Source organism: Emys orbicularis, chromosome 3 (assembly GCF_028017835.1).
Source record: "Emys orbicularis isolate rEmyOrb1 chromosome 3, rEmyOrb1.hap1, whole genome shotgun sequence".
NCBI lineage: Eukaryota > Metazoa > Chordata > Testudines > Emydidae > Emys > Emys orbicularis.
The window spans coordinates 64,258,543-64,285,843 of record NC_088685.1 but is presented as its reverse complement, the minus strand read 5'-3'; the positions used below and the strand labels follow the sequence as shown (position 1 = coordinate 64,285,843).

The window sequence follows — 27,301 nt, the reverse complement described above, 5'->3', positions numbered from 1 at the left end:
CTCTCGTTATAGTTAGTATGGCAACACCTATTTTTTTCATGTCCTCTGTGTGTGTATATATATATATATCTTCCTACTGTATTTTCCACTGCATACATCCGATGAAGTGGGTTTTAGCCCATGAAAGTTTATGCTCAAATAAATTTGTTAGTCTCTAAGGTGCCACAAGTACTCCTCGTTCTTTTTGCTGATAGAGACTAACACGGCTTCCACTCTGAAATGATTTCAGTGTAGCTTGGGGTGTCCACCTTCAATTTGTTTGAAAAACCATGATAAAACTATTTCTCTCTTTTCAGGTAGTTCTGAGAACAATCTGGTCTTATTTTTTGGAAAGGGAGGGGGGCGGACAACTAATATTATAACTAGTTTTTCCTGATCATTTACAGAGGAAGATACAGGTCTGAAAAAACTGAATAAATTTGTACTTTAAAGTACATAAATTTATTCCAAGATTTGTCAGAGACAAATAAGAAAAATGCTTTAACATGCTTCTAGATAAGCTTGTTTTTTCTCTTTTCTCTTCCCTTTATCTCAAAAATAGCAAATATTTTTGAAGAAGCATAAATAGTGGCACTTTGGATTCTCTGCTGCACAGTCAGTGTGTCTGAGGAGTTGGATGGGTGACTGTCTATTTGTCCTTCCCATTCTTTCATTTCCTCTTCTCTGATAAGCAGCGGTTTTCCCAGTGACTGGCCGAACAGTCGACAGACCTCTTGAGCTTTTCGACGTGTGTTCCCAACAGCAGCAAGACACACTTGACGCCTGGGAGGTAAAAAGCAAGGGAGCTTAGCTGATCCAACCATAGCACAGAAACTCCTGCCAAATAATTATTTTTTGTGACTACATAGATGCAAGGCACATCTACTTCCCCACTCATATGCTTGATAGTTAAACATGGGGAGCATGTGGAGGAGGAAGCTTGTAAGGGAAAACTCCAGTGTGCTAACAAACTCATAGCTAGATATTTAGAATACATATTACTCACAACCACACCTCTGTGGCAATTTCAACATTTTTTTTAAGCAGTGGATGACTGAACTTGTTTCTTGGATGTAGCCAGAACTTCAGATGAGATGGAGAAGGGTTTTTTGGTGGTATCAATGGGAAAAGCAGGCTTTTGAATGCTCTTTTAGTTCATCTCATTGTGAATTGAAAAACTAGGGGAAGAGGAACAGATAAATGTAGTTAATCTCCCCAGGCGCCTTCCTTCATCAACCACTGAGTGCTTGGCTCATGTCCTTCATGGCAAATTAACTCTCCCTTTATGGCTGGGGTGCTGTAGGAGGATGTTTTGATGTTAGAAAGTTTTTCTTTTTCCTCAAAGTAATTGAAATGGAGTTTCTTTAGAAAGGTATATTTCAAAGTTTGTTATCAGCAGCTAAGAGAAGGAAGGACAGCTGCAGCACTTGGGGAAGTGGATGGAGCCTGTTAAATGCTTGTACCTTCCCATACAAATCCCAAACTCAAATTAATTTGTTTTGATTTAACTCCATTGAAAAACCAGATATGCTGACTGAGCATGTTAAAAGCAGATTGTTTTTCCTATTGAAATCATGGAAAAGCTTGTTACCTCCTGCCTTTATACAAAGACACTGCAGCCTCCATGAAAGATTAAGCTTTACCATTTGCGAGCTAAATGGAATTGGATTTATAAAAATTGTGTAACCTTTTTTAAGTTTCTTGAATTTTCCTTTAAGTATAAGGCAGGAGTGGCAACAGGGAGACTATTATTGTTTCCCATTTTAAACAGTGTGGATTATGTATTACATAAATGCTTCCTGAGGCTGTGCATTTCTGTGGAGAGGAGAGGGAGAACTTACCGAAGGGTGTCTACAGACTCTGCTGTATGGTAGAAGTGAGGTGGACTGATGATAACAGAACTACCCAGTTTCTCAACGAGTAAGTTGCAAACGTTCTGCATTTTTCCCAAATCACTAAATGTAATGCAGACCTGTTAGTAAACATAAGTGGATTAGAAAAGTGACTTTCTTTTCAGCGACTTAATTACAAGGGTATATTGCAAACCTGATATGTAAGAACAACTGAGGGTATTAGCCCTATACCTCCACTACTACTTGCCTAGAAGATGCCCGCAGCCCTCCAGCAAATTGATCATTGTTTTGCAGCAGAATTAAAATAATAGATTCAGAATATGTTCTTTGTGAGGAACTCTAGAATTTTTGGTATGTTAGCAATTTGGAGAAAGAAAACGTGCCCTTAAGATGTCACGAGCCATGTGTCCCTAATTCTTACATTTTGAAGGCAGCTTAGGCAAGGACAAATGCCAATTACTACTTCAAGAGTGATTATTCAGAAAACTAGGTAAATGGGGTGAAGAAGATATGCAGGAAGGAAAATTGCAATGTAATTCTAGACACTCTTACATGCACTTACAAGAAGACTAAACTTAGTGTTTAGTGACTAATCTTTTAGTAACATTACATTTCAAGAACATAAGAATGGCCATATTGGGCCAGACCAAGGGTCCATCCAGCCCAGCATCCTGTCTGCCGACAATGGCCAACGCCAGGTACCCCAGAGGGAGTGAACCTAACAGGCAATTATCAAGTGATCTCTCTCCTGCCATCCAACTCCACCCTCTGACAAACAGAGGCTAGGGATACCATTCCTTACCCATCCTGGCTAATAGGCATTAATGGACTTAACCTCCATGAATTTATCTAGTTCTCTTTTAAACCCTGTTATAGTCCTAGCCTTCACAACCTCCTCAGGCAAGGAGTTCCACAGGTTGACTGTGCGCTGTGTGAAAAACTTCCTTTTATTTGTTTTAAACCTGCTGCCCATTAATTTCATTTGGTGGCCCCTAGTTTTTATATGATGGGAACAAGTAAATAACTTTTCCTTAGTCACTTTCTCTACACCACTCATGATTTCATATACCTCTATCATATCCCCCTTTAGTCTCCTCTTTTCCAAGCTGAAAAGTCCTAGCCTCTTTAATCTCTCCTCATATGGGACCTGTTCCAAACCCCTAATCATTTTAGTTGCCCTTCTCTGAACCTTTTCTAATGCCAGTATATCTTTTTTGAGATGAGGAGTCCACATCACATTTTTAAGGTTAAAATCCAAGAGAGAGAACTTTTATTTAAATCTGTGTTCCCCTGCTCCTCCCCTCCAGAAAATAGTTAAGGCTGACAGTATATCTTAGTAACGTAAGGGTAAAAATAAAAATTACAGGAATGTTGTAATTATCCCAAAACCAAGCATTACAATTCTGGGAATTTGAGTTACATTTAAAAAGTCAAAACATGTTAAGGAGTGCACAGATAAGACACCAAAACAACCTTAACTCTGCCCTGTACTGATGTCATGCAAAAACTATATAATTATGATTCAGACATTTTAGTGTTTAGGGTTCATGGTTAGATTTAACTGATTTTTAAAGACATGATTTTTTTTCATATTTCTTCCCCACTGTGTCATCACTACAGGATAAAACGTTTTGTCCTCAGGTAACTGATGTATACTCTTAACTCTGTTGTAACATAGCTTTTTGTCTGGGAATTTCATTAGTCTTTTTAAAAACTATTAGTTTCATACAAACACTAAACAAGAAACACACAGAGAATGCTACCATGCAATATATGATATGATATGCACTATCAACCTTAAATAATTTCTTTATTCACTTAAGGGAAGATTTATTGGTACACCAAAACCATGCAGTTAAACAGGGGTTACAGCTACTTTACATTTGCATGACTCTGGGAAGCATCCAAAAGGCATACTGGTGAATGTGACTCTCAATTTGCAAATGATTCATTTGTTTAGAGGGCTGTTAGAGAACTCTACTTATGTAAATAGGGTGGGCCCAGAACCAGTGTGAGTTCTGATGTCTGTGTGCTTTGAGGGCTCCCCCTGTGCTCCTGCTATAGCACTAACTCAATGCACAGTGGAGCCACTGGTGCCCAAGCTAGTATGCTGTCATGACTCTTTAAACACAGTAACAGCTGGGCCAAGTGACCTGTCAGTAAGAACTTACTGCATCTGTCCAGTCTTCCTCTTACCACTGAGCCATTACAATTCATAGAATTGTTGCATCAAATGGGAAAAAAATTAATCGATAATTTCCTTTCTGCTAGAAGCATCTCCCACAATTCTGCTACGCACAGGGCTGCTCTTCTCCTCTCCGCAGCTTTCAGTGGTGATTCAAAGCTGCAGTGCATCTCATGCTGGCCATGCCCCCTTTCCCCACTTGCTGCCAGGTGAGTCATTACAAAGCTGTGTGAAAAACTTAGAGAAAAATATTTATAAGCATAACATCAATGACAAATGCATTAACTGTACAGCAGGCCAACTCCCTTCATGGTAAATATGCAAATAAAAGGCTGATCCTTAGCAGAAAGCCACCAAGGTGGGTAGAATTGTGGGAGGTGCTGCTAGCAGAAAGGAAATTATTGTAAGAAATTTTTCATTCTACAGCCCAGTGTCTCCCGCAATTTTGTTACATGTGAGAAGTAGTGAGCAGTGTACAGGAGTGGGGAGAGACAAGAAAAGGTAAATAGAAAAATAGTTAAATAGACCTCCTCCCCCTTGAGGATTGACCAAAAGGCATTACAGGACCACTGCGTGGAGCACCTTTCTGCCAAAGGAGGCTTTTGCAGAGGACAGAAAGTCCACTCTGTCATGTTTGACAATGCTATTAACCAATGACCATGTGGCTGCGCTGCATATATCTGTGATAGAGGCACATGCTCATTCGGCCCACAAGGTTGCCATGGATCTCGTGGAGTGTGCCTGGATAGCTTCTGAAAGAGAAGTGCCTGACACTTTTTGTAAGCTTCAACAATGCACAGTCTGATCCATCTAACCAGAGACAGCCTGGAGATTCTGAGCCTTTGACATTTCGGGTGAAAGAAGGCAAACAGGGCCTGACCTTGTGGATTCTGTGCACTTGATGTAGATTTTCAGTGCTTTTCTGACATCTAAATTGTGCCCCAGCTTCTTGGGTGGGTGCTGTGGCTTTGAGCAGAAGGAACGAAGGATAGTCTCCTGCAAGCTACAGAAAGCAGACTTCAAGCTGGGGAGAAACAACTGCAGTTCTCGGTACCCTCTTGTCTTCATGGAACACTCAGTAGGGTCCTTGCATAAATAGGACTGCCAGATCTGAAACTTGCCCAGGAGACATGATGGCAGCCAGAAAACAGATTTTGATGGAGAGACAAAATGCTGATATACAAGGGACTTGAAAGGGTGAGTGACTAGGGCCTTCAACACCAGTGGTGGGACCCATTTAGGGAAGACTGGTTTGACTGCTCTGACAAATCTGACTACTTTGGGATTACGTGCCAAAGAACCTGAGGATTCTCTGAATAGAATGCTACCAGTGGCAGATACCTGGCGTGCTATGGTGCTGGACTGAAGACCTTTATCCATACCTTATTTGAAAGAGTCCAGGATAGCTGGAATTCCAGATCTCTTGGATTAGCATTGCTCTTCTGGCATCAAATGCTGAACTTGGTCCAGATGGAGGAATAAGCTTTTATCATGGAGACTCTCCTGGACTCATGCAAACTCCTGATCACTTTGGAAGATAGGCCTAGTGCTATTAACGTTTCCCTTTCAATAACCAGGCTCTCAGCTGAAGATGGTAGGGTCTCGGTGGAGGAAAGGGCCTTGGGCAAGGATGTCCAGTCTGGGTGGCAGCTGTAATGATGGTTGCAGTTTCAGCTCTAGCAGGTCAGAGAACCAGGGCTTCTTTGACCAATACAGAATTATCACTATCTCCTTTACTTGCTTCTGCTTTATCTTTTGAATTATTTTTCTTATGAGAGGGAAGGGCAGGAATGCATATCACAAGCTTTCTGGCCACCTGTGTGACAGGGCTCTGTTCCCAGGAACTTGGGATCTGATTCCCTGGTAAAGTATTTCAGCTGCTGGTCTTTTTGTAACTTGCAAACAGATCAACCAAGAGGAAACCAAGCATCTTTAAGATCAGAGTGAAGACTTCCTGGTTCAGGCACTATTCTGCTGACTGTGCAATGGCTGAGCCAATCTGTTTTCTGATTCAACTTCCCTTTTATATGTATCACCTGGGGAGGGAGATTCTTTTCTGCCCCTTTTGTTATCTCCTATAGTATATTTGTAGTCTCTGATAGTAGAAAAGCCATTCTACACCCACTTGTGCAGGATAGAGATGAGATGAGAAAGTTACCTTATGGAGTAACATAGGTTCTTCGAGATGTTACCCTGTGGGTGCTCCACTTTAGGTGTTTGTGTGCCCCTGCACTCATAATTGGAGATTTATGGTAGCAGTTCCCGGTTGGGTTGCACATGTGCGACCCCCATCTCGCACCACTTCAGGTGGTTATCTGGCACTGTGCGACCAACCCCCCCCCCCCCCCCCCCCGTTCCTTCTCTACTGCAGACCATTAGTGTGAAACTCCGAAGTAGAAGGGAGGAGGAAGGGTAGTGGAGCACCCACAGGGGGGGACACATCTCGACTGTTTAAAAAATGATATGTATGTTTGTGGAGCATGTCATTTCAGATCCCGAGAGCCATGAAGTAACCATGCTTTGAGTTGGAGTTTTTGAGGATCCAGATGGAGGACGCGTCCTGTGTCCTCAGACAGAAGCTGAGACAGAAGCGGGAGTGTGCGTGTTGGACACGCCGCCATCTGTAGAAGGTAAGGATACCACATTTGTCGAGACCATATGGGGGCTATTAGGATCACTCTGATTCTGTTCTGTCTGATTTTGTGAAGCACTCAGACTAGGAGAGGGGTGGGAGGGAAGGCGTATAGGAGGGGAGCATTCCATTTGGTGAGGAAGGCATCACTGAGAGAGTATGGACTGAGTCCTGCTCTGGAGCAAAACTGCAGCCATTTGGTGTTTTGTGTGGTTGCAAAAAGATCTGTTGTTGGGAACTCCCAAGTCTGAAAAATGTTTAGGCGCACATGTATCCAGCTCTTACTCATGGTCCTGAGAAAAGTTCCTGCTCAGGGTATCTGATGTGGTATTCTGGCATTCAGGTAGGTACGATGCTGCAATATGGACATTGTGCTTGATGCACCATTGCCAGAGTCACATGGCTTCCATGCATAGGGAGTGTGATCATGCTCCCCCTTGTCTGTTTATGTAAAACGTACAAGCCATGTTGTCTGTAAGGATCTGTACAGTCTTGTCTTTGATGATCGGTAAGAAGTGGGAGTACGCGTTTCGGACAGCTCGTAATTCTAAAAGGTTTATGTGAAGATGAGATTCCACTGTGGACCACCAGCCCTGGATAGAGTGTGGGTTTAGATGTGCCCCCCAACCCAGAAGGGATGCATCTATGGTGATGGTAAGCGTTGGTGGATCTGTTTGAAGGGCACCCCCCTCCAGACGTTGTATGTGTGTGTCCACCATAGAAGGGAGTCTTTTATTTTGTCCAGCATTGTGAGACGCTCATTTATATTGTGCCTGTGTGGGACATAGTTTGTCCGGAGCCAGGCTTGTAAACACTGCAAGTGTAACCTCGCATGTCTGACGACGAAGGTCACGACAGTCATGTGGCCTAGAAGTTGTAGGCAGGTTCTGGCAGACACTTGTGGACTGTTTCGTGTCATGGAGATCAGGTTGGGTAAAGTCAGAAATCATTTTCTTGGTAGGGAGACCATTACTTCAGGAGAATTGAGGTATGCCCCAATAAACTCCGGTTGTTGTGCTGGTGTCAGAGTGGATTTTTCTATGTTTAACTGAAAGCCTAGCCTCATAAATAGAGTTATCACCTGTTTGGTGGACTCTAACACTGTCTGCCATGTTGGTGCTTTCGGCAGACAGTCGTCCAAGTATGGAAATTTCAGGATTCCTTTTCTGCAGAGGTAGGCAGCTACAATGGCTAGGACCTTTGAAAATACCCGCGGGGCAGTGGATAGGCTGAAGGGTAGGACTTTGTCTTGGAAATGATTTTGTCCTATTGCAAAGCAGAGAAACCTCTGATGTGATGGATGGATGGTTATATGAAAATACACATCCTAGAGGTTGAGGGCTGAGAACCAGTCTCTCCTTTCTAGTGCTGGAATTATGGTGCCTAGTGTGACCATTTTGAATCATTGTGTTTTCAAATTTATGACTCGCTGTAGGTTGAGGATGGGTCTCCACCCTCCTGCTTTTTTTCTGTGTGAGAAAGTAGTGTGAATAAAATTCCCTTCCTCTGTATTCCATTGGTACAGGTTCTACTGCTCCTAGATGTATGAGGTGGGTTATCTCTTCTCACAGTAGATGTTCATGAGAGGGGTCCCTGAAGAGGGACAGGGAGGTAGGGTGGGTAGGGGTTTTTGGAGGTAAAGCAGATGGAGTAACCAGTCTCGATAATTTCCAATACCTATCTGTCTGTTGTAATATTTTTCCAGATTGGTAGAATGGAAGCAGGCGATTTCCAAAGGTTTTGCAAGTTGTAGATGGCTCCAGTGTTGAAAGATACGGGGTTCTCAGGCCCTCAACCAAGGCTTCAAGTCTGTTGTCTGGAGGTCAATGGCTAGGGCATAGTATTTGAGGGAGTAGATTGTTCTCTCCTCAATGTTTTCTGCTTCTGCCCCGATGCTCATAATATCTGTGGCGTTGTGCATAGCGAGGGGGGTCGGGATCTTTGACAATTTCCCTGTTTTCTTTTGGTCCTAGGTATGTAAATGCCGAGAGATCTCAGTGTTGCCCTCGAGTCCTTGAGAGTGTGTAGTGACTCGTTTGTTTTGGCCGCAAAGAGCTTAGATTCTTTGGTCTTCAACTGTCGACTGTATCGGCTTTGGGAATCCAGAGAGATGAAGCCAGGAAGCCCTTCTCATAACCACCATGGTGGCTATGGACCTCGCTGCTGTATCAGCAGAATCCAGAGCATCCTAGAATGCTGTTCTGGTTATGAGTTGACCTGCTGATAGAATTGATTTGAATTGCTCTTTTTTATCTTCCAGAATAAATTCAATAAATTCAGAAAATTTTGCATAATTATTGTAGTCATACTTTGCTAGTAATGCTTTATAGTTAGCTATTCTCAAGTATAAGGTCACTGAGGAGTATGCTTTGCGGCCGAAAAGGTCGAGCTGCTTCCAATCTTCGTCATAGGGCGTGTTTCTGGGTATTCTTGTCTGCCCCATTCATTGACCACGTCAATCACTAATGAGTTCGGCATTGGATGTGAGAAGAGAAATTCAGTTCCCTTTGTGGGCATGTAGTAATTTTTATCAGACCTCTTGCATGTGGGTGGGATCGTTGCTGGGGTTTGCCAGAATAACTACTGGTTCCATAATCGCATCATTCATAGGAAGGGTGATTTTGGAGGATGTTGATGTGTGCAATATGTCTATTAATTTATCTTGTGCCTCCTGGACTTCTTTAAGGGAAATGTCCAGTGAGCTCACAACTCTCTTATAGAGGTCTTGGAATTGTTTGAAATCATCTCCTGTGTTGGAAGGCGGGGGCATGATAGTGTCATCAGGCGAAGATGAAGAGAAGTGAGCTTCAGGTGGATTGTCCTTGTCAAAGAATTCCTCCTCCTCTTCCGCCCCCTGTTCTCTAGTTTCAGGTGGTCCCTGTGCTGTCAATAGGGGTGAATGATGTGTGCTTGCTCTGGGTAGGCTGGCAAGTCTGTGTTGTGGTTGTGGTGAATATGCTGTCCACAGGCTCCAAAATGGCTACTGTGGAGGGAAAGGTACAGGTGGCATCCAGGGATGCCCATACCTGGGGTGGTACTTAGGGTCCACCAGGTAGCCCTTATATAGATGAGCAGGTGTGATGGTCATACAGCATCAGAAAAACACATGAAGCAGCGCAAGACAGGGACCATGCATATGCGATCCAACCAGGCACTGGTACCATCAATCTCCAATTACGAGCACAGGGGCACACGAACACCTGAAATGGAGCACCCACAGGGACATCACTCGAAGAAGATGATTTTTGGAACCTGTCAAGTGATGGGTAGATCTTTGCCACTGAGGTGTCTATGTCCACTCCCAGGTGGGTTATCTTTGTTGATGGGAGAAACTTTTCTTGACATTTATCACAAAGCCAAGGGGCTTGCAAGAGGTCCAGAGTTTCCATTATGGCCTTTTGTGCTGCAGGCTAGGTTGAAGCTCTCCTTAGAATGTCATCCAGAAAGGGGTATAGGTAAGAGACCCCTGCAACTTAAGCCTGGTTATGATCACTACCAACATCTTTGTAAAGACCTTGAGGGGGGGTTATAAAAGACAAAATGGGATGATCTGGTACTGATAATGCTCTGTGCCATAAGCAAATCTCAGAAGCCTGCAGTAGAACAGGTGGATGGGGATATGCAGATGTGTGTCTGGCAGGCTCACTGAGGTAAAGAGATCCCTTGATACAGGTATGAGACTGTAGAAACTCGGGTCTCCATTTGGCATTTTGTTTTCTTCATCCACTTGTTGAGTCTTGAGATAAAGAATGGTTCTGACTCTCCCTGTGGGCTTCTGAATGATGAAGAAGATGGAGTAGAAAGAAACCTCAGGAGTTTACTTTTGGGGCAATTGCTTATTGCTCCGATGTCTAGGAGACTTCATTCCAGCTCAATTCATGCTTGTGGGATCGGTGGAGGAGTGTGTATGTGTTTATGGACTGGATGGTGGGGTGGGGCCTGTAGCTCAAGGGAGTATCTGTGATTTATTATCTATTACCCCCTTGTCTGTGGTGGATTATAAACCATTCTTCCAAAAATTGGGAAATTCTGCCTCCTAGATTCAGTTCCTGGACAGAGGCATATCCGCTCGTTGTCAGGATGGGCTTTTGAGGGCTGTGTGAACACCTCTGGGCTTTCCTCTCGAGCTCTGGCTCAAGGGATTTTCTTTGGCATATCTGCTATCCTTCCTCAGGTACTTCTGCAATGAAGAGAGACAAAAGCAGTGCTTCTGCTTGAAGGAGTTTTTGTACTCCCTCCTGAAAGCATTCAGGGGAGAAAGGAGGGACTGCACAGATTTAGCAGCATTTTCTGTCACAACTGTATCTCCCTTTTTTTCAGAAGAGGAGACATCCTGTGAACTTGGAGCATAGACTTACTTAGAGTGAGTTTCTACCATCTTGCAACAGAGCCATCCATACATGATGCCTGCCCACTGAACTGGCGGATGTTATGACTCTAGCTGAAAATCTCATTGTGTCCATGAAGCATCAGCCACAAATGCTGTTGGTCAGGAAAACTTCCTTGAGAATGGAGCTTAAGTCAGAGTGACCCCTATCCTTCAGGGCCCTACGGTCTTCCAGTTAGGTTAGTGAAGCTCTCACAAAGCATGTTGCTGTGAGAGATGCTCTGAGAATGGCAAGGATTCCTCAAAATCCCTTCTGAGGGTATAAGAACATAAGAATGGGCTATGCATCAGACCACTGGTTAATCTAGCCCAGTTTTCTGTCTTCCAACAGTGGCCAGTGTCAGATGCTTCAAAGGGAATGAACAGAACAGGGCAATTATTGAGTGATCCACCCTCTGTCATCCAGTCACAGCTTCTGGCAGGCAGGGATTTAGGGACACCCATTGCATGGGGTTGCATCCCTGAGCACCTTGGCTAATAGCCATTGATGGACTATCCTCCATGAATTTATCTAATTCTTTTTTGAACCCAGTTATACTTTTGGCATTCACAACATCCCTTGGCAATGAGTTCCACAGGTTGACTATGCATTGTGTGAAGAAGTACATCCCTATGTTTGTTTTAAACCTGCTGCCTATTAATTTAATTGGGAGACCCCTGGTTCTTGTGTTATGTGAAGAGGTATAATGCTTCCTTATTTACTTTCTCCACACCATTCATGATTTTATAGACCTCTATCACATCTCCCCCCACTTTTCTAAGCTGCACAGTCCCAGTTTTCTTAATCTTTCTTTACATGGAATCTGTTCCATAGCCCTAATAATTTTTGTTGCCTGGCTCTATACTTTTTCGAATTCTCAAATATCTTTTTTGAGATAGAGCAACTAGAACTGCACACAATATTCAAATTGTGGGCATACCATGGGTTTATATTGTGGCATTATGATATTTTCTGTCTTATCGTTATCCCCTTCTTAATGGTTCCTAACATAGTTAGCTTTTTTGACTGTTGCTGCACATTGAGCACGTTTTCAGAAAACTATCTACAATAACTCAAAAATCTTTCTTGAGTGGTAACAGCTAATTTAGACACTGTCATTTTATATATATAGTTGGGATTATGTTTTCCAATGTGCATTACTTTGCATTTATCAACACTGAATTTCATTTGCCATTTTGTTGCCCACCCACCCAATTTTGTGAGATCGCTTTGTAACTCTTTGCAGTCAGCTTTGGACTTACTATCTTGAGTAACTTTGTATCGTCTTCAAACTTTGCCACTGCGTTGTTTATTCCTTTTTCCAGATCATTTATGAATATGCTAAACAGCACTAGTTCTAGTACAGATCCCTGGGGGCCCCCGTTATTTACCTCTCTCCACCGTGAAAACTATTTATTCCTACCTTTTGTTTCCTGTCTTTTATCCAGTTACTGATCTATGAAAAGACCTTCCCTCTTTTCCCATGACTGACTGCTTATTTTGCTTAAGAGCCTTTGGTGATGAAACTTATGAAAGACTTTCTGAAATTCCAAATACACTATATCCACTGGATCAACTTTGTCCACATGTTTGTTAACACTCCCCTTCCCCCCAAGAATTCTAATAAATTGCTGAGGCATGATTTCCCTTTACAAAAAGCCATGTTGACTCTTCCCCAAAATATTGTGTTCATCTACGTGTCTGATAATTCTGTTCTTTACTATAGTTTCAAACAATTTGCCTGATATTGAAGGTAAGCTTACTGGCCTGCAATTGCCAGGATCATCTCTGGAGCCTTTTTAAAAACTTGGCGTTACATTAGTTATCCTCCCATCATTTGGTACAGAAGATGATTTAAGCAATAGAACATGAGAACGGCCATACTGGGTCAGACCAAAGGTCCATTTAGCCAAGTATCCTGTCTTCAGACAGTGGCCAATGCCAGGTGCCCCAGAGGGAATGAACAGAACAGGTGATCCATCCCCTGTCGCCCATTCCCAGCTTCTGGCAAACAGAGCTAGGGACACCATCCCTGTCCATCCTGGCTAATAGCCATTGATGGACCTATCCTCCATGAACTTATCAAGTTCTTTTTTAAACAGTTATAGTCTTGGTCTTTGATTTATATAGAGGCAATATGATATTTTCTGTCTTATTATCTATCCCTTTCTTAATGATTCCCAACATTCTGTTCACCTTTTTGACTGCCGCTGCACACTGAGTGGATGTTTTCAGAGAACTACCTTCTTTCTTAAGTGGTAACAGCTAATTTAGACCCCATCATTTTATATGTTTAGTTGGAATTATGTTTTCCAATGTGCATTACTTTGCATTTATCAATATTGAATAGGTTACATACCACATTAGAAGTTTTATAATTTCATATTTGAGTTCCATCTGGTCCTGGTGACTTATTACGGTTTAATTTATCAATTTGTTCCAAAACCTCCTCTATCAACACCTCAATCTGGGACAGTTCCTTAGATCTGTCACCTAAAAAGACTGGCTCAGGTGTGGGAATATCTTCACATCCTCTGCAGTGAAGATAGATGCAAAGAATTCATTTAGCTTCCCTGTATCAATCCTGTCTGGCTTAAGGACTTCTTCAGCACTTTGATCATCCAGAGGCCTCACTGATTGTATGGGCTAGTCTACACTGGCAACGCTAAAGCGCTGCCGTGGCAGCACTTTAACGTGGCTTGTGTGGTTGCGGCAGAGCGCTGGGAGAGAGCTCTCCCAGTGCGCTAAAAAACCCACCTCCACGAGGGGTGTGGCTCCCAGTGCCGGTGCACTGTCTACACTGGCGGTTTACAGCACTGACACTTGCTGCGCTCAGGGGGGTTTTTTCACACCCCTGAGCGAGAACGTTGCAGCGCTGTAAATTGCCAGTGTAGACAAGCCCTTAGATAGGCTTGTTTCTGAAGCACTTAATACAATTTTTGCTGTTAGTTTTTGTGTCTTTTGCTAGTTGCTCTTCAAGTTGTTTTTTGGCCTGCCTAATTATACTTGACTTGCCAGAGTGTGGGTGGCCTCCACTTCCCTATCTGTGGGGTCCTTAGGAAAGAATTCCCCTTCAGACAGAATAATCATGTATCTTGCTAAGGATGCTACTGCAGCATCTACTTTTGAAACCTCACTAATAGAACTTTTAGGCTCTTGGAGTTTGTAAAAATCTAAGGTTATATATGTTAATGGTCTTACCCCTGCTGAGTTTTTCACTTCTCCCTAATCATGCCTCCAAAAAAGGAGTGCAAGGGAATCAGAACCTTGAGGGAGGATTTTGAGGGGAGGTATTTACTTCAAGGCTTGTGCTCAGGAGCTTGCTGAGGTTGGATAAATATTGTGGACACAATCTTTTGCACATGACCTCAAACTTTTTTGGGGGGGAAATATTTTTGCTACATTTTCCCCGAGTCCTGCTCAGATTCAGAGCCTGACAGCTCTCCTTCCTCGGTAGAGGAGGAAGTTGAGTCAGAGGAGAAGTGCTGGGAAGATTTTTTGTTTCTTTCCGGTTTTGTTCATTCTGGGCTTTTTTGGCATGGTTTGTGAGCATGGCTACTCTGGCATGGCCAGAACACAGTTTCTTGCCACTTGCTTTAGGCAGAGCCCAAAGCCCTCTACAGCATTCTCTTTCAGAGTCTTCTCCATCAGAGTCCTATTCCTCCAGGGTGGCATCTCCTTATCTGAGTTCCCTGACCTGGATTGGGAAGGTAGTAATTTATGAGCCTGGCATCTCTCCCCCGGGAAACAAGGGCCCACTTCAGGACTTGTGTGGGGACCGGTATCTGAATAGGGTTCATATCTTTGCAATCCTGTTTTACTTCAGGACTTACCTCCTGGGTAAGCTGGATGAAATCCTCTTCATCCTTAGAGCCTCTGTCTGTTCTGCCCTGTGTCTCCTGGTTGGGTTTCTCTGTGGTGGAGTCACTACTCTTTGGGTGTGTAGGGGACCCAATATTGCCTGTCCCATTCAGAGCTCTGTGTTCTAGCAGAGTTAAGTCCTCTGATTGGGAGCAGCCTGGGCATCTTTCATCTTTGGCTGAGCACCCGAGAAAGCTGCCGCCTTGCATACAGAGCACCTTCTTGATTGTGCCCACTGCTTACGTGGCTGGTCTGCCATGCCTGAGAAGGGGCAATGGAGGCTGTGGGTGGCTATGTCCACCAGGCTGCTCAAATCCTGAACCAGAAGAAGGCTTGAAGCAAATCAGAATGCTCAAGCTGCCCAAAAAACAGCCTAAGCAGTAACTTTAAAGGATGTGAGTTAAGCAACCTGCTGCTGCGGAGGCAGGATATTGGGGAGGAGGAGGGTTGGCCAGCACAAGCTGTGCTGCAGCTCTGAACCCACTCAGGAAACAACAGTGAGGAGAGCAGTCCCATGGCTAGCAGAACTGCGGGAGATGGTGGGTTGCAGAAAATGGTAGAGAAAAACTGGCGATTGGTTGAGTTCTCTCTATCAATATGACTCTATTTAAGAATTAGTTCAGCTGTTGACCTAAGCCTTGCTATAGTCTATATAAAAACAATTTGATACCTCATTAATAGCTTACCTTAATTTTTCAAATATAGCCCATTCACAAGACTTCAATTACTTCCAACTACATGGGAAGTTTAAAGCATCTGCAGTATTCAGTTAAGATAGTTCAGGACCAAGGCAAAATACTGACATATTTCTTAAAGGACCCAGTTTAATTTTAACTCCTAAAAACAAATAAGTGTAATTCTCAACATTCTTTCTGTACGCGGTGCTGTAAATTTGAGGTGGATATGCTATGTTCTTCATATAAACCAAAGAAGCTCTCTGCCTCCTTTAAGTGCAAAATGGAACTGTACTTTAACTATGGAGTTGCAAGTAACTATCAGTGATGCAAACTTCCAGGCCCCCTCCCCAAAACACGTTATCAAGCTATTGGATAGTGGTCTAATTAGCATGCTGCATTGCAAAGGTTCATAGACTGAAAAAAATGGTGCTTTTCCTTAGCTAGATTGACTCCCAGTACAGCACTTCCTGCTTGGTAAGGGCCTACTCATGCAAAGCCCTATTCACATGCATAGTCCCCTTGGTGTCAGTGGGATTACTCACATAAGAGAAAGTTATTCACCTTGTGCAGTAATGATGGTTCTTCAAGATGTGTCTCTCTCTATGTGCTCCACTGTAGGTGTGTCTGCACCCTGTGCCTCTGATCAGAGATCTTTAGTAGCAGTGTCCATTTGGTCCACACATGCGCTCTCCTCCCTCCCTTGTGCTCTGCTGCGAGGCTAATTAGCAATGTGCGGGTGAACCATCCTCAGGTCCTTCTCTACTGCAGAGCCCCTATTGAGAATTCTGAAGTAGACGGAGGGTGGATTGGTTGTGGGGAACCATTGTTACTTCACAAGGTGAATAATTACTTGAGTAGTGTCCCTATTGGTGCTCCACTGTAGGTGACTCTCAAGCAGTATCTCCAATGGAGGGTTGGGACTTTGGAGTCAAATCCATTAAGCATTACAGTACTGAGGAACTGAAGATGGCAACAGAAGCAGAGTCTCTAGTAATCGGATAATATTCTGCAAAAGTACGAGCAGACACCCAGGTTTCTGCCCTGCAGATTTCCAGAATAGTTATGTCTTTAATTCAGGCGACCGAGGTGGAAACCGACCTCGTGGAATGTATAGATTCCCGGTGGAGGTACCAAATTACGAGCATGATAGCAGTAGCTAATACAGCTCGAGACCCATTTAGAGAGCCTCAGAGCTGATATCGCTGTGCCTTTTGATCTTTCTGCAATTGATAGGAAGAGTTTGGGAGATTTCCTAAAGGCCTTCATCCTATCCAAATAGAAGGCCAAGGCTCTCCTAACATCCAGCATATGTAGTATAGCTTCCCTGTTATCATGGGGTGAATGGGCTCCTTTCTACAGCAAAGAATGAAGAAAATCTTGCTCTGTCACCCCAGAACCTAGCTTACTTCTTGCAAAATTCTGTGGGGTGCCTTTTTAATTTTACTACTTCATACTGGCTCTTTTAGGAAAGTCTCAGTGCTGTACTGTATGTAACTGTTCCTTCCTAGTTTTGAGGAGAAAAGACTAAACCTACAAACTCACTATGTCTGGGTGCATGGTTATTCCTCTTGCTATGATTAATACATACCTCTGCTTCCATTTGATAAGCATTTTCTACTCTACTAAAATCCTTTGTCACAGTCACATTTTCTTCCTGAAACAAAGTACAAGAGTATAATTTTTAACCAAAGCAATTAAGAATTTGTGTTCACATGCTACATGGTAGTTTAACTTTCCCTATTGGCGTGTTACTGGTAGCTCAGAAACACACGTGTGAAATTTGCTACACCACTCTCTTCAGTTAGAATACAGATGGCAGTTAAAGATTGCAAGTTTCTTTTGAAAAGTGATAAGTCTAGTGTTCTGGACAACAATTCTTCCTTTAATAAGAGTCTAATCCTTTAATAAGTGGCAGTTAGTCAAAGCTGTGTATCACTGCATAACACTCCATCTGACTTACAAAACAATGAGTTTAAAGTTTAAAGAGAACTAGTGTGTGAAAAGTGCTTTCCAAATCCGTATTCTAGATTTCAAAAGCAGCAGCTTGTAGTGAATAGGTGACTTAAATAATGATTGAGCAATGTTTTTTTTTCCTTTTTGGAGTAACCCCTTTAACTGTCTTTGCCATAACAGCAGCTGTATTATTCAAAGTGATGATCACACAAAGCACTAGGAATGCTTGCATGAGAAACACTATATAAATAAAATACAAAGAGATTCTAGTTACACTTGAACATTGCAGTGGTTTGCCGCTTGTGTCATATCAAGCCCTCTCCTTCACTCTACAGAGCCTCTAAATTGTTCAGCTTCACCATTTAAAAGGGAAAAAACTCAGGGTGCTTCAGAGAAAATGATTGTTAGAAAAGGGAAGGATGTTCTATCTTTTTTTAAAATGCATAATTTACAAAGATTTCCAGAGCGATTGCTTCAAAACCCACACCCGCATTTTTCCTTTTGAGATCACAAATTTCCTTTCAGCATCTCTTCTTCCTCTTTCCCCGCCCCCACTTCATTCTGAATTGACACAATACAATCACTCCTTTATAAAATAACTGCATTGCAATAAAAAGTTTAATTTATAACAAATCAAGAATTGTAAAAGATTTAAATCTTTCTAAAACTCTAAAGTGTGGCTGGCTCAGGAATTTGGTAATCGAGATAAGCAGATTTTCCATTTAAACTGTACTGAATTCCTCCTTGAGTGGAAAAGAGCAGCATTCCCCTCCACTGTTTATCTCCTTCCCTTACGCATTCACAAAAGAAGCTTCTGTCAATGTATTCCTTGAGTCAGGAACACATAAGGTAGCATGCACCCATCTACGGCACTGTGTAATGACAAGCATTTCAAGTTACCAATTTGAGTCAGCTCCATAAATTATTACCATCGTTCAATGGCTTAAAAGTAGACTTGGCAGAATTCAATTTTTTTTTATAATTGAGAATATCAAAATATTTATTTTTAAGCATTTTTATCAGTTTAAATTTTCAGTTACACAAAATTATGGGTGGGATTGTCAATTACTTAATGACAGATGTTGAGATTCAACAAATTAAAGTTTTAGAACTGTTAAAACACAAATTGTGAAAATATACAAACTATCGTTAAATTAAACTCTAAGTTCTCAAGCAGCATTTTTCTTACCCTGCCTATTTGTAAGTTTTTATTATTATCAATTGAAATATTTTTTCATTGGTTTGTGTGTATATGGTGGAATTGATGTTTCATGATATTTTTCGATAACAAGCTAATCCTTCCAAGCCTTTCTATAAAATATGAGTTTGGAAATCTCAGTACAATTCCCAATAGACAAATCTTAAGTGCAGTTAACTTGTTGGCAGTCTCTTCAGTTAAGGCCAAGGGATGATTTGGCCACAGTGACCAAATCGCACTTCTCAGACAGAAGCATTCTTGCCAGAACAGGGTTGAGGTAAATTAGCAGGGTGGCTGCCTGTGGGGTGGATAGAGAACTTGAGTCAATCCAACTCTAAAAAATTTACTTAGTTTATAAAATAGCTTCAAGATTTTTTTTTTAAACAAATCCTACATTATTTTTAATATCAGTAGGGAAATGTAGTCCATTTATTTGGACCTTCATAGGAAACCCTTTTTCACTCTTCTCCTAACCTCCCTCAAACATTACATAGAAATAACCATGATGACATGACTAATAATGAACAGCTGGCTTGGTAATCTGAATTATGGAGAAGAAAAATGTCCCCCAACCCCATTCAAAATGTTTTAAGCCTATTCTCTCTGTACATAGATTGAAGTATAATTGCCTTATTTGATACTTTATATGTGTTGCATATGTACTTAAGGACACTGCCATCTTGTGGTTTTGGGTCCTATTACAACATAAATGGTGGTAAGACATTTTGTGTGCAGTATCTGTTTTGGTAATATTCCACAGGAAGTTAATTTTTATCCCATCACACTCCAGATTTGAAATTAACAGTTTTCAGCAATAATCAATTCCAGATGAAGATTAGTGGAAGAAATGTCTGCTCAATTATATTATTATTAACTTTTACAATAATATTCCAGTGGAGATTTTTTGCTCCTGTTTATGATGTTCTTTCTTGACAGAAAGGAAGGTGAGGGAAGGATGGATGTTAGTGGAATTCCTAATTAAAATTATGACTGACTAGCTGAAAATGAAAAGGTTTTTTGGTTTATTTTTAACTGTTTATGTCTGCTGTAAGTTTTTTTTCTTCTTGAGGAGCTATCAGTTTAATCACACTAGCCACAGAAAAAATTAGTTTTAGCAACACTTGAAGATGAGTTTTACATTTGGTGCCAAGGTCTAAGAACTTGTGTAACAGTCTGTTCCATTTTCTAAGTTTCAGTGGGCAAGAAATGGTTCACGGTAGGATAATTTTCCAGTTCAGAATTAATAATTAACAGATCACATGCAAGACATGTTATCTCATCCACTCCATCAGTTCATAAACCTATTCCCAAAAGAACCACACATGTAATTTACTTACCCACTGTATTTTTGTAGTGTTACTGAAATAAACCACCACTGTTCCAGAAAAAGGTCATTTATTTGTTTTGCAATAGCATGTAGGAATCTCAGTCATGGAAGAGGATCCCATTGTATTAGACCAGGGGTCGGCAATATTCGGCACCCGGCCCATCAGGATAATCCGCTGGTGGGCCGTGAGACATTTTGTTTATGTTGACCGTCCGCAGGCATGGCCCCCCGCAGCTCCCAATGGCCGCAGTTCACTGTTCCCGGCCAATGGAAGCAGCAGGCGGCAGCCCACAGGGACGTGCTGGCCACTGCTTCCCACAGCTCCCATTGGCTGGAACAATGAACTGCAGCCACTGGGAGCTGCGGGGGGCCGTGCCTGTGGACGGTCAATGTAAATAAACCAGCGGATTACCCTGATGCTGCATGCCGAAGATTGCCGACCCCTGTACTACTAGACACTGTATAAACAAAATGGAAAGATTGTTCCTGTCCCAAACAGCTACCAGTCCAAGGCTAAATGTCTTACATGGTGGTGCTATGTCTTTCTCTGCTTTTCCATTTCCCCCTACTCTTAAAGCATGAAAATCCTACAAAATCTGCTACCACCATAAGCCTGCGTTGTTTGTAAATTTTCTTCTGCTAGGAGGAGCCACTTTGCAGTCACCGCTAGTTGCACCATAGATGCTGAAATGAATGACCACTCCTTCCTTCCTGAACATGAAAAAACAACCTGAAACAAAATGTGAAAGCTCAAGCCAAGGTGAAGAGCAACCAATTATGAAAAAGGAAATGTCCGAAGGTAGTCAAGTTTTGCTCTACTTCACTTTGGTTCTTACTGAAAAGGAAACAACCCATTTTACTCAGCATGAAAGGTAAGACAGAGGTCACAGTTTGGAGAAAAAACTTAGTTTGAAAATGTATGTTCTTAATATTCAGTAGCAATTGGCTATACCATTATTTGCATTTGTAAATAACCAATTAACATCTCAGGTGCAACTGCCTTTTAAAAACCTTTGGATAAAAGCTTTGGAGAAATGTACACAATGTACCTTTGCACTATGATAAACAGTATATAAAAGGACAAATGGAAATAGCACAGGAAAAGTTTGCTCTACTTTTTAATTCTATGTTTATTTTTTCTCCTCCTTGGCGTAAGTTTTTAATGTTTTGTTATGTTTTTGTGATGAGGTCCCATCTATTTACTCATGGGAAATAGTGTATTCTGACACCTTTCAAGAGCCCCAACTAATTAAAAGATGACCCTGGACAGATAATCTGGAATTGAAAGCCATAAATACCTAGATAAAGTTAACTGGTATTCAAAGCATACTGCAATTACAAATTACAAATGGTATTTGTGCTCCAGTCCCTCCTTCTCTCTCATCCACCTTGTGATGGCATCTTGCATGAGGCTTATAAAATTGGCAGCATGCAAGTCAAATGCAAAGAAGTCTGTCTTACTTTAATAGCATGAAACCTGTTTTAAGCAAACTCATGAGATCAACAAAAGTTTACTTGCTAAACAGGTGTATTTTAATAGAGGTGGAGCAGAATTAGACTCAACAGATTTGAGAATACTTTGGGATTTCTTAGGGCAAATGGTTGCCTAGTAAAGGTGGTGTCTTGTCCCAGCCTTCAGTGTATACTTATTTAACTATATATGTGAATACATGTTATTATTGGAACAAACCTTTAACTGCTTTTCACATTAATGTCTAAACCAGAATTCAAGTAGCATGAAGTTGGTGGGTTTTGTTTTGTTTTTTAAACAGCTTCTGACCCTGAATCCTCATGCTACCACTATCACAAAAGTCACTGCTTATTTTTAGCAAGGTGGCCACTATTAACTGCCAGCTGCAATGTGTGTAAAAAAAAAAAAAAAAAAGTGTGTGTGTGTGTGGGGGGGGGGGGGGGGTGGCAGAGGGCCTTAGTGGCTAAGTAAAAGACTATTTCCCCAAACATTTTACTTCTCTATAAGCCCTCAAAGCAGACTCTGTGTTTTGTAAAGTGCTGCATACACTTACAATACTCTATAAATAAATGCTACAGTGTGGTTTATTTCTGATAAAAATCCTATGTAAATATATATGGAAATTAGGTGCAGCCTCAGGCTTCCTGGCAACCTGCGAATGCAGCTCTTGCTGCTGCAAAGGTTGTGCTGTACTGATCTAGCCCAACTCCCTGGTACAACAAAAAATGATTAAGGGGAATGGTGATATGGATTAACAAAAGGTGTAAATATTTATAGCTTGGTTTAGTAATTCCCATGAGGGCTTAGATATCTTTACAAAGATTGGAAGGGTATAAACACCAGGAAAGGATATTAATTTTAGTGTGGTCCATAATGGTATTGATTAGAAGTAATGAGATAAAAATCAGCGAAGGACAAATTGCTAGTAGTGAGAGTTGTTAGATGGTAGAATAATCTACAATGCAAATGGAGGAAGTCCCAGTGTTGGAGTGCTTTGAATCAGAGTAAAACAAAGCAATACAACTTATACCACAGGGAACAGCTCCAGGAAGAAAAAACAAACAATAAAAAACAATGGGACTTTAGGTTGCTCTTCTGTAAGTTGCCTTGACTCTGATACCTTACTGGTATTGAGGTACCCAGAACTGAATGTGGTATTAGGTGGACTTTTCAGTAAGTATAAGGGAGAATTAATACCTCCCTTTTCCATGATCTGATGTCTCTACACCTGCAGTCCAAAACTGTATTGGCATTTTTTACCACTGTGTCACACTGAATGTTCAGATCTCAGTGGCGGTCTACTCTCACTCTTACGTCTCACCAGCATTACTTTCTGAGATATAAATTTAAAGAAATTGTGTCAGACTGGTTTTCCCCAGATACATAGCTTGGCTTGGTCCAGGTCAGACTTCATTTTGTAAAAAAATTTTCAGGCCTCATTGGTGTTTGCAACACCTCCTAATTTGAGTAGTATCTTACTTTAATTTGCATGCTGTTTACCCATCTTCCATGTCATTCATGGAGGTGTTGTAGCACTTTGTGTCATCCTATTCAGAATTACCCTAGTGGCAAGGCTGGAAGTCAGTTATTCACAACTTGGTCACCACAAGCTAGGCTTCCGTGAGTCATTTTTTTGTGGTCTTCCCACATTTTTTAAAAGAAGTATTCATTTACCTAGCAATAAAATATGAGATGGTTGGACAATTTATTAGGGTGGTTATTTCTGGTGTAGGAATGAAACCAGGAGTCAAGGGCTTCCCAATAATAAAGAACGTGTGAACGAAAAAACCAAACTGCACCACACGTTCATCTACTGGATTTCATTCAGCAGATTTCATAATGGTGTAATTGCCTGAAATGCTATAAGCCCTTGGATAAAGTTGTTTGCTTTCAGATTATTCTTTTGGAGCTAAAGCTGCAGACACCTCCCAAATAGTGTATAAAACACTGATTTTGAAACTGGGTTTGTGCAACTGTGACTTCAAAGCTTCCTCCTGGCCCAGCCCTGTACTTACTCAAAAATGCCATCCATATTTGAAAAGCTCACCAGTGTGGCTGTAACCTCCTGAAGCAGCTTACTTGGATTAACAGTTAACCCACAAAAGTTTGGCGGTAAAGAGCACTTTCAATAGAAAAACTTTCTCAGTAAGGAACCATTGACAGCTGTTGTAACTCTGAATATTTTTGGGTAAGACTATTCATTCTGTATGAGCAGCGAATAGGGAGGGTCAATGCTGGGAGATTCCCCAGATGGATTTTAATACAAGTAGCAAGAGAAACAGAACTATGGACAAACTGGAGTCTAACAGGATAGACTCAGTCCTGTCTGTATGAATCATGTGCCAGCTGCATATATCTTAATAGGATTAGAAATATCTTGCTGGAGTGAATAAGTGTGAAGAATTTTTTTTTCCAAATGTGAGCACTATATTCACACACAGAAGCCACAGGCGGCTGAATGCTGGAAACCTACAATCGTCTACTTATCCATATAAGAAGTACTGAATAGTACAGGCAGCAGCACAAGCTTCCTCTGTCACTATCTGCCTCATCCTGGATTTGAAGAGTCAGCTTCTAGGGGCAGGAAGACAATTCAGCTTCCATTCACTTTCAGTCTTTGGTTTCTCAGATGAGAATAGCAACAAGTTGTGATTATGACATGGATCTCTCGCCACTAGAAAACTGACTGATAACCAACTTAATATACATAAGTTGGGCTAGATTCCTTCCAGCAATCTAGGGGTAAAGTGAGTTATTCTTTGGGGAATTTATATAACTGATTTAGTGGCAGCCTCTCATTTTTTTGCTTCCGGCTATATTGTTGCCAACATAAATATCAATGAGAAAAGTATCAGATTAATGTGTCCTAGCCTGTGGTGGAAGATCCCTGGTCTGTCTGCACTAGAGAGGTACAACTCCCACAACCAGTTCACTTTCCCTGTAAAGAAAGCACAGTCATTGTCATCATTGCCCTGTAAAATTTTAACCACGGTGCTGCCTCTTCTCTGAAAGAATTTAGAGGTATAACTCCCTGTTTTAGCCCATTTGTTTTCTGAGTGGGTCAGAACCATAGGCAGGGATGAGGGAAGAAGAGAGAAGGGTGTGCCATGCTCTGTTGCTGCAAGGGAACAAATGAGTGCTGCAGACTGGACAGAGGGGCCAGCAAGCAAAGTGTTAGTGCCACTCTTAACATATTAGCAACAGAGAGTATAGCTAACACACTCTGCAGCAGAATATCTATTAGTGCACAATGACAATGAGGTGAACGTAAAGGAAGGCTGCATAATCCTCCTACTCAGCAAGGAAAGCAGCAACTACTTCACAGGAGAGAAAGAAAAACACAGATATTGAGACAGGATTGGCTTAGATAAATCCTTAAGGCAGCCTTGCAAAATATTACCCACACCATGAAAATGAGTGTGGGCAAGTAAAACTTAGAGATGGATGTGCAAATTTTCATGATAAGTTTGTGAGCTGAATTTAAAGGCAAGTTTCCTTCTAAATCTTCCCTAAAGCAGTGCCCACTGTGCAAGGAAGCTCCTTCACAGGAGATTTCTAAGTCCTAGCCAGAAAAAGGAGGTATAAATTAAAGAGCCGTCAGATTTTAAACTAACAAAATTATCCTTCACATCTATTACCCCCTATATACACGCTTCCAGTTTGTGGTAAATTTGTGTTACTTATTGATTTTGAAATAAAATGCCAAAAATAAAAAGCTTTGAAGAAATGGATGTAAAGATTAAAAATAAAATATTTTAAATGCAGCAAAGTGCTGGCTTAGTTTTTGTTTGAGAATTTAAGACATGTCTCACCCAATGCCCCCCACATCAACAAGGCCAGTGAAATGTTGATGGAACCCACAGTGCTGCACCTCATGAGGCTCTTAGAATATTTTGTTACATCTAACTGTAATGAACGACGGGACAATAAAATCAGTGATCCCTTGTTGGATAGAATACAGAAAAATCTCTGGTTTATAGCTCAATTTTGGCATTTAATGCATGTATAGGTCTCCTCCAGGTCAGTAACACATACTCCAATCACTGCACTGTTTGCAATCCCTCACCAACTCTGCTTGTTGTCATTGCTGTTGTTTTCGTAAAGAGTTTATTAAAGGAACATGAAGTAAATGGAAAGATAATACAACCACTGATATCAGCTGGGTGCTCCGGGGCAAGTGAACAGGTGCTGGGGTGGGGAGGGTGTTGGGGTTTAGGTAGGGTTGCCAGGCATCCAGTTTTCGACTGGAATGCCCGATCAAAAAGGGACCCTGGCGGCTCTGTTCAGCACTGCTGACTGGGCCACTAAAAGTCCAGTCAGTGGCACAGCGGGGCTAAGGCTGGCTCTCCGCCTGCCCTGGCTCCACACGGCTCCTGGAAGCGGCCAGCATGTCCGGCTCCTAGGCGCAGGGGCGGCTACTGGGGCTCCACGCACTGCCCCCACCCCGAGCGCCCACTGGGGCAGTGTCAGCGGACAGCACACAGAACCCCTTTACCCCTCCACCTCAGAGCTGGACATGCCAGTTGCTTCCAGGAGTCACCTGAGGTAAGCGCCGCCCGGACAGAGCCCAAACCCCCTCCTGTTCCCCATCCCCTGCCCCAGCCCTGAACCCCCTCCTGCATCCCACATCCCTCATCCTGAGCCCCACCCCAGAGCCCATACCCTGAGCCTGCACCCCCTCCCACACCCCAACCCCCTGCCCTGAACGTGCTCCTGCACTCCGAACCCCTCAGCCTCAACCCGGAGCCCCCTCTTGCACCCTGAACCCCTCATCCCCCACCCCACCCCCCCAGCCACAGCCCTCACTCTCCAGCCCTCACCTCATATCCTAGCCGGGTGAAGGTGAATGAGGCTGGGGGAGAGCGAGTGACAGAGGAAGGGGGGGATGGAGCGAGCGGGAGGCGAGGCCTCGGAGAAGGGGTGGGACAAGGGTATTGGGTTTTGTGGATTACAAAGTTGGCAGCCGTAGGTGCTGGCCATGGGCGCTCAGCGGGGTTTAGGACTTGGGGTGGAGAAGGATTAGAGCCAGTGGCGGGTTTAAGGCTGGGGACTCCCGAGGGGGGAATGACGGTGGGGTTTAGGGCTGGGCACCCCGAGGGGCTGAGCTTTAAGGCGGGGAGCGCGGCGGGGAGGGTGTTGGAGTTTACAGCTGGGGGCTCCCGTAGGGGGCGGGGTGTCTCCGGCCCGCTCTCACCTGCACCCCGCGCTGCCGGGCGCTCTGCGCGATGTACTCCAGCCGCCGGCTCACGCTGCTCCGCGCCTCCTCGGCCTCCCCCTTCCTGCTCCCCAGCCGGATGGAGACCCGCGCCCGGTCCGGGGCCGCACACAGCTCCGCGCTGCCGCTCACGTGAACCTCCCGCCCTGGCGGCACTGGGGTGCCGCGGCCGCCGAGGAGCCCCGGCACCGGCTCGTTCTCCCGCCCGCGACCCCCGAGCGGCGGGGCTAAAAGCTCCGCGAACACCCGGGCGGGAGACAACGGCAGCGCGGACAGCGACATTCTGCAGGCCCGTTACAGCACCATAGCAACCAACGCCACGGTGGCCGAAAAGCCTCCTCCCACCCATGGCATCATGGGAATGATAAAAGAGGGTCACGTGACGCACCCCAGGTCAGCCCGCCACTGCCATATGTCTGTTACTGGGGCGGAACTAACTACTCACGGCCCCAGAGCGAGGCGGAAGCTTCGCCGGAGGGGCCCGAGCACACTCCGCCATGATAGTTAGGGAGGCTCCGCCAGCCTTCGGAAGTTCCTCCGCGGGGTGCAGCTCCGCCACCACCGGCACCGAGGCGTTTGCGGC

At 43.1% G+C, this 27,301-nt stretch overlaps 1 protein-coding gene and 1 long non-coding RNA gene across 3 annotated transcripts in view; both read right to left on the bottom strand.

Annotated features, from left to right (window-relative positions):
- Positions 1-27,301, bottom strand: part of LOC135876850 (uncharacterized) — a 1,011,314-nt gene that overhangs the window by 702,005 nt on the left and 282,008 nt on the right. The gene's annotated exons all lie outside the window — the stretch shown is intronic.
- Positions 438-27,000, bottom strand: IRAK1BP1 (interleukin 1 receptor associated kinase 1 binding protein 1). The gene is made up of 4 exons (XM_065402115.1): positions 26,698-27,000; positions 17,143-17,208; positions 1,821-1,951; positions 438-762 (listed from the first exon to the last, which is right to left on the bottom strand). Exons 1-4 carry the CDS (start codon positions 26,998-27,000, stop codon positions 492-494), a joined length of 771 nt encoding a protein of 256 aa, XP_065258187.1. The 3' UTR covers positions 438-491.